General features: G+C 43.0%; 1 protein-coding gene across 1 annotated transcript; it reads left to right on the forward strand.

Moving 5' to 3' along the window:
- Positions 1 to 692: 692 nt before the first annotated feature.
- Positions 693 to 9,158, forward strand: LOC106093717 (cytochrome P450 4d8-like). Its single transcript, XM_059368654.1, has 4 exons — positions 693 to 888; positions 7,501 to 7,957; positions 8,039 to 8,607; positions 8,666 to 9,158. Exons 1-4 carry the CDS (start codon positions 726 to 728, stop codon positions 9,007 to 9,009), a joined length of 1,533 nt encoding a protein of 510 aa, XP_059224637.1. The 5' UTR covers positions 693 to 725; the 3' UTR covers positions 9,010 to 9,158.
- Positions 9,159 to 12,026: the final 2,868 nt, after the last annotated feature.

The following is a 12,026-nucleotide window of genomic DNA, read 5'->3' on the forward strand; positions in this document are numbered from 1 at the left end:
TTAAATATAGCTGCCATATAGACCAATCTCTCGATTTAAGTTTTAGGGCCCATAAAAAGAGGCATTTATTGTCCGATTTCGCCGAAATTTGGGACAGTGCTCTTCGACATATTTATGCAACTTGGCCCAAATCGGTCCAGATTTGGATATAGCTGCCATATAGAGCGATATATCGATTTAAAGTCTTGACCCCATAAAAGGCGCATTTATAATCCGATTTCACTGAAATTTGACACAGTGACTTATGTTAGGCTTTTCGACATCAGTTTTGTATATGGTTCAAATCGGTCTATATATAGATATGGCTACCAAAAAGACAAATATTTGTTATCCAATATTGAACAATGACTTGTACTTATTATACCACTCAATAGCCGTGTCGAATTTGGTCCAAATCGGACCATATTTCAATATAGCTGCTATTTGAGCATAAATTATGCATTTTTCACCAGATTATGACGAATGGTGGTTTACATATATACCCGAGGTGGTGGGTATCCAAAGTTCGGTCCGGCCGAACTTAACGCCTTTTTACTTGTTTCTTTTTGAGTTGTTTTAATTGTCTTTTGAGTTATTATTTAAATATCTGCTTGCCTCTCAATATTACACTTGGATTTAAGAAAAAAAAACTAGTTATCAGCTTTTGTTCCGCATAATTGTAATTGCGACAATCAGTAGCAAAATAACATTGAGCAAGTTCATAACTAAAAAAAAAATTCGCTGCTATGTATTTGATTATTGTGAGTTTGATTGCCGTTTTGTTCATTGTCGGCTATCACATTGATTCGTATACAAAACATTTGCGAAAAGCTTGTAAACATATTCCGGGGCCCTTTAGTATACCCGTGCTTGGCTGTGTGGGTGAGGCGTTGACTATAACACCAAAAAGTAAGTCAGCTCAATAGTAGAACTCGCATTGCGCTCCATAGTTCTAAAAATTATCTAAGTAATAATTAGAGACCGGATTTTTATGAAAAAAATAGAAATTTTGACAACTACTTTTTCGCAAATACGGTGATATTTTGTTATATAACTTAGTTTTCTAAAGCTTCCAAGTCCTTCTACGTTTACGAAATAAGATTTCATTGTAAAATACCACAGCATTTTGCAAATAATAGATCTCAAAATTTTGATTTTGCATAAAAATCCGGACTCTGGTAATAATCAAACAATTGTATAGGGAAAGCAGCCTTAGTAAAAACAAATAAAAGCGTGCTAAGTACGGCCGGGCCGATTCTTGGGAACCTACCACCATGGATTCTGCTAAAAATTTATATCAGAGCAGCAAAAATTAAAGCTTCTAGGAACCGAACAAAGATGATCGAGACTCCGGTTTATATGGGAGCTGTATAAGGTTATAGACCGATTCGGACCTGCAAAATTTCAGGCAATTCAAATCTGGATATCGGTATATATAGGAGCTATATCAGGTTATAGACCGGTTCAAATTTGGCACAGTTATTGGAATTCGTAATAGAACAGTACATGCAAAATTTCCGCCGCTTCTTGCAAAAATTGTGGCTTGTAAGGTCTGAAGAAGTCAACATTTGATCACCTTCCCAACATATGCTACACATGCAATCACTTGCAGGACCAATTTTGCATAAGTGAGCTCGTAGTGTTATGTACTTCCTTTCAGTAATAGCGTCTGACTGCTTCGCTGTTCTGCCCACGCCCTTTAACCGGAGTGCGACTGCGAAAGGCTTAACCAAGTTTATCGACGTCAGTTCTCTGGCCTTCACTGCCAAATCGTCAGCCCTTTCATTGCCCCTTACTGCGTTATGGCCCGGCACACAAACGATGCGGATTATGCCATCCCCAGAGAAGGCGTCAATCTCCTTCTCACACTCCAAGACTATTCATGACCTTACCGTCCTGGTTGTTATTGCCCTTATGGTCATTTTACTGTCCGTAAAGATGTTCACAATTGACGTCCTCTCGTTAGTACCACACCACCTCACGCATATCGTGGTCGCCCGGATCTCTGCCTGCAGGACCGTATTAAGGTCAGGCAGTCTAAAACAGATCTCAGTCCCTGGGTTCTCAATGTAGACCCCCAGGCCCACTCTGTCCCCTAGCTTTGATCCATCCGTGTAACATGATGGCAATATTACGGTCCCGCCAGCCCAAGAGTGTGCCGCTGGCAGCAGTGCCTCGCGCTCGACCTCAAGTGTCGTCAAAACCCCCTAAAATAGATTCATTGGACGAGCATGACAATATGGGACTCAAATGAAAAGTATTCGGGAGTAGATTACAAATAGGGTCAGGAAGAAGAAATATACTTTATAATTTCATGATATCGGAGGGGGGGCGGACCCTCCCCGTTACCCCAAAATTACCACCCAAAGCGAGAAGTGCACCGATAAAGACAATATGGATATCAAATGAAAGGTATTGACGAGTAGAATACGAATATGGTAGTACAAAATTGGGTCCAAGTACCGAGGAAGTCGCCCTAACCCCAAAATGATGAAAAGGAGACAAATTGGTCATCCATATCAATATGGGGCTTAAATGAAAGGTATTTGAGAGTAGAAAACGAATTTGATATCCAATTTTGGAGGTACGCCCTAAATCACACCTTAAACTGAACTTTATTTCCGACACGAATGTCGAGTTTTACGCAGGTACCTGCCATCACGGCCCAAACCTGCGAGGCCCAAGGGTGAATACAATGCGTCTACCAACGACCCCACATGTGGTAATCCACACATGAGTACCAATTTGATCCCACGTATTTGGACGTGTTCACCTCCTTGGTTAGGAGCGGAGCACTACCTAAAACTCCTTCCGATCTATGGGTCACGGCACCCGGTTGAAAACGCAACTCCACGCCGAGCTTATGCTCTACCCGCGATTTGGGTACAAACCACAGCCACCACGCTGCACCCCACTGGGACCTAACCATTGCCAGGCTGGAACCAAAGTTCCAGGGGCTCCTGACACCCGTGGTACCAGATTAAAGTCTCCGGTCAGACTTCGTAGCCTTAAAAGACTACTACCAGTTGAACCCCAAAAAGTTCCGGACTGGTCACCTGAATGGGAAAAAAAATCACCCTACGCCGACCTCAGCCAGCATACAAAAGTATGCATCAAACATACAACCAGACGATATACACAAAACACAAGCAGGACACGGCAGACCTCACGGGCTACGCCACATAAATCAGCAACAACATGGGACTTTACAATCAACGATCACAACCACAACAGCTAAGGGAATCAACAATGGGCAAACACCGCTGCATCAATATGGGCAAGGCAGGTGCCAGGCCATGCCATGCGCAGCACCAAATCACACAGTCGCGCCAGCACAGCAACACCTCGTTATGGATAACTAGCGTGCATTCATACCTCCACTAAGTCTAGTCCGCCTCCTAAGAAATACTTCCCGGGAAAAGGTGGCCAGCCTTGCAATAGTCGTCTCGTCCTCAAGGGCCCTACTGAAATCCCACACCGCCTCGCTAATCCCCATCGCGCCTAAATCTCTAATGTCTGCATAGTACGGGCATTCTGTCAGTACATGCCTCCAGTCCTCAGGTCTCCCACAGTCGCACAAATCAGTCGCGGACAGGTTCCTCTGACGCAAAAATGCATTAAAGGAACCATGTCCCGTCAGTATGAAGCCCAGACTTAGGCTGAAGCCAAAGTTCGGGCGGTCTCGTACGAACGTCGCGTCACGAATAAATTCGTAAGTCACCCGACCATTGTCACTGTTCGTCCATCAAGTCCTCCACCTATCATCAAGACGCTCCAAAAGGAGTGTCTTGAGCCGCCTAATATCCCCATCTGCAAGCTCCGAAGCGGTGAGCCAACCCTTACGCATTAATGGAATTCCCTTTTTCACACTATACAGAACGGCCATGTAACTCACGAGTAAGTAAAGCGGGGGCGCGCCAAGCAATACCTGTAGTGCATCTGTCTAAACAGTCCTGCACACAGGCAAGCAAGACAGCATTGCCACCCTCTGACAAGAGAGGGTCTTCTTCCATCCTAAGACAGTCGCAGCAATCCCGTGCCATACAGGCCCTCCATAAGTTGCGCAAGCAACAAATAGACCACCATATATGGACCGAACAGCGCGACGACTAAGACCCCAATCACTTCTCAGAACACGCTTAACCATGCCGGCTACTCCAGTTATCTTCTCCTTCACCCGATCCAAATGGACCAGGAAACCCATTCTCTCCGAAACAGTCACTCCCAGATATTTTACGAGTGCTACATCCCTAATGCTAGCTTTACCAGATCGAATCGTGGGTGGACGATTCCGCGACAAGATGCCCTTGAGCAACATTGTCACGGTTTTGTCCTCCGCGACGTCAACACCAACACGATCGCTCCATTCGCCCACAATGCCAAGCAAGTTTCCAGAGCAAGTCTGGAATCTCCTTCACTCAGGATGAACAGGTCATCCGCATATGCGCTGATTTTGAAGGACTCAGCGAGACGTCCCAGCAGGGGATCCATCATGAGGTTCCATATATATGGAGCACAGATGGAGCCCTGAGGGCAGCCACGCTGAATATCCTTCCAAACCGTATCGCTAGCACCAACCACGCAAGCTCTTCTATCACAGAAGTAACTACGCCAGAGAGAAAGTTCCCGACAACCTATTTCGCCTAATCTCGTGGGTACACTACGCCATGAAAGGTAATCAAACGCGCCTTCGAAATCGACAAATATGCCAAGGACATATTTGGCGCTCGATTCTCTCACACAGTTCTGCACGTGGATCCAGGCATCCACAGTGCTCTTTTCCTCCCGAAAGCCGAACTGGTACTTAGAAGTACCCTCCTCGTTGCCATCCCTAAATCTTGTAACCATTATCCTCTCCAATACTTTTGAAAGCACGGGGAGGAGACTGATGCCCCGATGCGATCTTGGATTGCTCCTCAATCGATCGGGCGATTTTAGAAGGACTACGACTCGAGCACATTTCCACATCGTGTGAGGATCAACTCGGCATGGTCAGGTATAGCCTTCCAGATTCTTTTACACATCTGTCCAGTCATACCGTCTATGCCAGGTGACCTCCCGCTTCTAAGCCGGCAAACAATGTCCACTATCTCGACCCTTTCCAGACTTGGAGGAGGCACGATCATCTCCACACTGAGAGCCTGTTCGTGCTCATCCGCATCGGGAAAGAACGTTCCCATTAACACCCTAACACACTCGTTCCAAGAAGTCAACACGTTGTCCCCCACTCTAAAACCGCCCAGGTCACCCTGACTAGAACCCTGTTGCCCACCGCGCCGGCACACGCGGTATACCTTGCCCCATGGATCATCTCTGTTGTCCTGTACAAATCTCCTAAAGTGATCTTCCTTGCTCCTAATCAACAGTTGCTTGTACGTCCTCAAATTGCTAAGGTAGTCGTTTCGGCGTGAGACAAGATCCGCAGCATTGGAACTTCTGGCTCATGGAGCTCAAATCAACGGTATTTGGGAGTAAAGAACGAATTTGATATCTATTTTCAGGGCAAAGTGCCGTTGGCCGCCCCAGCCCCAAAAAACCCTCCGAACGGTTCATACTTACCGACCATGACAATATGGGGCTCAAAGCAAAGCGATTTGGGAGTGGACACGAATTTGATATGCATATTTGAGTCCCCCAAAAAGGGGGACTCAAATATGCAAAACGTTATATATACTTTAATGGCCAAGTGACCACCCCCGAAATACCCCCTAAACCCGATATATTTACCAATACGGTAATATGAGACTCAAACGAAAGGGAACCGATCAGGGGCAAACTTCTCACACATAAATGAGTGATTTCCGATTCAAGTTAATGCTACCGAAGTTCCGCCAGGCTTCGAACGCAGGCGTTCAGCGTCATGGGCGGACATAGGCTATAGTAGCACGAATTCGATATCCACATTCAGGGCGAAGTGTCCCCACCCTAATAAGATATTAGAGAGTTAAAGAAGGCGCAGCGGAGCGGGCCCTGTTCAGCTAGTAGGTTATATATATCAAGAGTAGTATGTAGATTCAGTGGTGTAGGGTATTATTGGGTTGCCCAAAAAGTAATTGCGGATTTTTTAAAAGAAAGTAAATGCATTTTTAATAAAACTTAGAATGAACGGTTGATTTTGGTATATTTAACCTCTCTCCTATCTCACGTTACATGACGATCCAATTCGATTAATGCTTTGATTTGGTCATCATCAACTTCATATGGCCGACCTGAACGAGGCTCATCTTTAAGTGAAAAATCTCCAGAACGGAATTTGCGAAACCAATTTTGACACTGTTTTCCTATTATGGCTTTATCACCATACACATCTCGTAACTTTTTAGCCACCAGCTCCGCGTTTTTTCCTTTACGGAAATAATAAAGTAAAATATGACGAAAATGCTCCTTTGTGGGCTCCATATTAAAATTGACGCCAAACAAACAAATGTAAACAAAATTTCGCGCACTTTTTTTCCAAAGCAAGTTAAAAGTAACCGCTGATAACTGACAGAGGAAAGAATGCAATTACAGAGTCACAAGCCGTTGAAAAAAATTTTCAACTCCGACTGTATGAAAAATCCGCAATTACTTTTTGGGCAACCATTATATAGTCGGCTCCGCTCGACTTTTGCCTTTCATTACTGGTTTTTACTGTTTTTTTTTTTCGTTTCTATCCCACTGTGGGTCGTTGGAAATTGCAAATTTGCACCAACAGCTAAGATATGGATATATCTCCCATATAAAAAGGTCTTCGATTTGAACTCTTGAACCCCTATAAGCGTCAATTTTTGGACGGTTTGGCTTGAATTTTGCACAGAGAGTGGTAATTATATTCTAAATCTGTCTATCAGGTTATAGTTCTCATATAAAGTGTTCTCCCGATTGTACTTCTTGGGCTCCTGGAAATTTTGCACAGTTTTTTATAACTCCCAACCAGGGCTGCGGAGTTGACCGGAGTTAAAGTCGGAGTCGGGCTATTGAGCCGGAGTCGGAGTTTGGTTCGGAGTTACGCACGTTAGGCCCGACTTCCTACCGCTATCCAGCTTAGTCTCCAACCCGGGGTCGGAGTCGAGGCTTAGACTCCAACCCGGGGTCGGAGTCGAGGCTTAGTCTCCAACCCGGGGTCGGAGTCGAGGCTTAGACTCAAACCCGGGGTCGGAGTCGAGGCTTAGACTCAAACCCGGGGTCGGAGTCGAGGCTTAGACTCAAACCCGGGGTCGGAGTCGAGGCTTAGACTCCAACCCGGGGTCGGAGTCGAGGCTTAGAATCCACAGCCCTGCTCCCAACATCATTGGTGCTGTCCCAATGGGTCTCTAACTTGATATAGCTCGCATATAAGCCGATCTCCCGATTAGTCTTCTACGGCCACTAAGAGCTTAAATTTTTGCCTGATTTCGTTAACATTTGATACGTAAAGCACACATATAGCCATAAATTGTGCCAATGCCAGAAATAATGGAAATTTATAGAAGAATACATGGTGTTGGGTTCCTAAGAATCCGCTCCGTATTTTCTACCTATATTTCTCTTTTTCTTTTATAGAATTCCTAAAACGAACCTTCGAAAACAACATCAAATATGGAACCTTACATAAGGCATGGTCCCTAAACCATTTCTGTGTGTTTAGTTCGAATGCTGAATTTAATGAACAATTGCTTGCCAGTTCCAGAACTATCACAAAAGATAAGTTGTACGATATGTTAAAGCCATGGCTGGGAACCGGTCTACTAATAAGTAGCGGTGATAAATGGCATGCACGTCGCAAGATAATCACACCCACATTCCATTTTACAATATTGGAGAAATTTCTAGAAATTTTTGAGCAACAATCAACCATATTGGTGGAAAATTTAAGTGCGAAAGCAGATGGAAAGACGCCTTTTAATATGGCACCCTACATATCTGCGGCAACTTTGGACATTATAGCAGAAACAGCCATGGGAGTAAAGGTGAATGCACAAATCGACAAAAATGTGCCATATTCCTCAGCAGTGGAAGAGTGGGTATTAAGCTCTTTAAGAATTTGGAATAATTTTATTCATTTGATGGTTATTGCCAATTGCATTCTTTTTTTTTGTAGAATAATCAAGCTGATGACTTGGCGCTTTCTGAATATACACTTGCACAGCGATTTGGTATTCTCCATTCTCCATCCATTCAAAAAACTACGGCAGACCAAAATCATCAAACTAATGCACAACTTTACCCGAGGTGTCATAGAAAACAGGCGCAAAACATTAGAAAATAGTTTCAGTGGCCAGGTTTCAGTTGCCAGCGAAAGTGAGGTAGACGATGTTGGGTCCAAAAAACACAAAGCCCTATTGGATGTATTGCTACAGTCGTCCATAGAAGGCCAGCCCTTGACAGATGAGGACATTCGTGAGGAGGTGGATACATTCATGTTCGAGGGTCATGAGACCACTTCAACGGCCCTTGGCTTTACCTTGCATTTGTTGGCTCAACACCCCAAGGTTCAACAGAAAGTTGTTGATGAACTAAATCAAATTTATGGAGAAAATAATCCTCTGGACTTTACTTTAAGGAATCTAAACGAACTGAAGTATATGGAACATGTTATCAAGGAGTCAATGCGTTTATACCCTCCGGTACCACTAATAGGACGTGAAATCACCGAAGATTTCAAATACAGTAACTACATCATCAATATTTACTAAAAAATTTCCTCAAGAATTGATTTTGTTTTTAGCTCATTCTAGTGTTGGCAATGGTGTGCTGCCAGCTGGCACCCAAGTTATCATATCCATTTTCAATTCCATGAGAGAATCCCAACTATTTGAGAACCCTTCGGAGTTTATACCAGAACGCCATGAATCCACAAACACAGGCAGTGCTTACTCCTTCATACCATTTAGTGCAGGCCCTCGCAATTGCATTGGCCAAAAATTTGCCATGTATGAAATGAAGGTTGTAATTAGCAAAATTATTCGTCAATATGAATTGCTGCCTTTGGGACCCGATGTGAGACCCTTACTTGGCATAGTTATGCGTTCTGAGACTGGAATGCATTTGGGACTTCAAATGAGAAAGTGATCTCACATCATTCGGTATTAGTTTTAAGTATAAATTCTCAATAATACTAACTATTGGGTTGCCCAAAAAGTAATTGCGGATTTTTCATATAGTCGGCGTTGACAAATTTTTTTAACGGCTTGTGACTCTGTAATTGCATTCTTTAGTATAAAAAAAGTATATTTGATTAAAGTTCATTCTAAGTTTTATTAAAAATGCATTTGCTCTCTTTTAAAAAATCCGCAATTACTTTTTGGGCAACCCAATACAAGGAATAATATAAAGAAGAACATACAGTACTCGAATAAACCAAGCGGAGAACTCCTAAAAAAAGTGTAGAGAACGAATAAAGTACAGAAAGGCCAAAATTTGAGTACCTACCAGTATGTGTGGCACAAATGTTGGACGTAACTACTTGCAAAAGCGCACAGAAAGCAGCTGGACATGCCCAAATCGACTTAGAATACCGAGACGATCAACAATAAATGTTTTTACAACTAACAAGTAAAAAAGCGTACCAAGCTCTGCCGGGACGAATCCTATATACCCCCCTACATGGATCGCATTTGTCAAGTTCTAGCATATACTACCTGAACCGGGCCTGCTCCGCTGCTCCTGCTTTTATCTGAATCCCATGTGATCTTTATTGGTCTACGAACTTAAGTTTGGATGCAATGTGTACTCCATTCTTAAAATACTTCATTTCAGCCCGATATTCTCATGATGTCTGATTTTGGGGTGTTTTCGGGGGTGAGGTGGTCCCCCAGACACTGGGCCCTGAAAACATATCAGCATCGTGCTCTTCTCTCAAATACTATTTATTTTAACCCCATATTGCCATTGGTTTAAGGGGAGTCTACAGAAAGACGCTTCCCCCACACTCACGGCCCCAAAATTGGTTATCAAATTGGTTTTCTAATCCCAAATACCTTTCATTTGAGCCACATATTGGCATGATCGAAAAATGTTTAACCGATGGTCAGTAAAAAGTAGCTGTTTGGGGTAGACCCCTTTTCAGAAAGAAAATTGGTCTCGAAAGTGAGTATCAATTCTTGCTCTACACCCCAATACCTTTCATTTAAGCCCCACATTGTTATGCTCGGTAAATATGCCCGATTTAAGGGTGTTCTGGGGAGAGGGGTGGTCCCCCAAATAGTAAGCCCTGAAAATATATCAGTAATGTGCTGTATTCCCATATATTCATATATCATTTATTTGAACCCCATTTTGCCATTGGCCTTAAAATTGGATATCAAATTCGTTTTCTAATCTCAAATACCATTGATTTAAACCCCATATTGCAAAACACAGCAAATATATCAGGTTTGGGTTATGGGCCCTAAAAACTATGAATATCAAGCTCCACTGTCTTGAAGACCCAAATTGACATGGTGAGCATATACCTACTATTTGGAGGGTTGTTATGGTGGTGGGACAGTTGGTCATGAATGTTGATATCAAATACGTGGTCTACTCCCAAATACCTTTCATTTGAACCCCATTTCTCCATAGTCGGCAAACATGACCGGCTTGGGGGGTGTTTTGGGGGATGGGCGGCCTCTCAGTGAGTTGGCCTTGAAGATATATATCGGATTCGTATTCTACTCTATAAACCCTCTTATTTGAGCCTCATATTGCAATAGTCAGCAAATACTTCCTATTTGGGAGGTGTTGTGGGGGTGGGGTGGCCCCATAGAAACTCTTCCCGAATATTGATATCAGATTCGTGATTTACTTCCAAAGACCTTTCATTTGAGCCACATATTGCTAGGGTCGTAAATTTGTCCTCTTTGGGGGATGTTCTCGGGGATGGGCGGCCCCCCAAACACTTGGTCCCACATCTGGTTATCAGATTCGTGTTCTACATTTAAATACCTTTTATTTAAGCCCCATATTGCCATGGTCAGTAAATAAGTCCTGTATGGGGGGTGTTTTGGACCCCCAGAAATTTGGTCCCACATTTGGGTATCAGTCGTATCGTATTGCCATGGTCAGTAAATAAGTCCTGTATGGGGGATGTTTTGGGGAAGTTGTAGACCCCCAGAAACTTGATCCCATATTTGGACATCAGATTCGTATTTTACTCGCAAATACCTTTCATTTGATTCCCATATTGCCATGGTCGGTAAATTGGATATCAGATACGTTTTCGTATCCTAAATACCTTTCATTTGAGTCCCATATTGTCGTGATTGGTCTAAATATATATTTGGTAGGTTTTAGGTATTTTTAGGGTACTATACGAGAGCACACAAAATTTCGCTTAAATCGCACCACCGATCTCCAAGATCTGGCGTTTCTGAAAATTAGAGTAAGGGGGAGGGTCCGCCCCCCCCCTTCAGATATCAAGAAATGTAGTACCCTATTTTCACCACGGGATCATTATGCACCATCTGTGAAAATTTCAAGAAAATCGGTTCAGCCGTTTCTGAGTCTATAAGGAACAGACAAACATACAAACAAACAAACAAATCTACAAACAAAAACAAATTGATTTTTATATATAAGATTATTGGTTCTTAGATGAATATTTCAAGGTATTGCGAACGGAATGACTAAGTTAGTATACCCTCCATTCTATGGTTGTGGGTATAACGAGTAAAAACGGGTTAAGTTCGGCCGTGCCGAACTTTGGATTGGACCTCCACCAAATGGGGGCTGTTCAAGATCATATTTTATTTATGTCTTATACAAGACACAGTTTCAGCGAAATCAGGCAACAAATACGCATTTTATGGGATTAATACCCTTAATTGGAAGATCGGCCTGAATGGCTTATTTCTAGTCACTGTGTCAAATTCCAGCGAAATCGGTTAATAAATGCAGCTTGTATAGGCTTAAGACCCAAAGACGGCAGATCGAACTATATAGCAGCTATATGTAAATAAAGACCGATCAGAAATATATTTAAGTCGAATATCGGCAGGCTTTAACCAACTCACCATTCACCATCGGATAATAATTGTGGCTTTTATGGGCTTTATACCCTCTATAGGCTATATCTAAATATAGTCCGATCCTAACCATATTAAGGTGAA

Source organism: Stomoxys calcitrans, chromosome 5 (assembly GCF_963082655.1).
Source record: "Stomoxys calcitrans chromosome 5, idStoCalc2.1, whole genome shotgun sequence".
Classification (NCBI taxonomy): Eukaryota; Metazoa; Arthropoda; class Insecta; order Diptera; family Muscidae; genus Stomoxys; species Stomoxys calcitrans.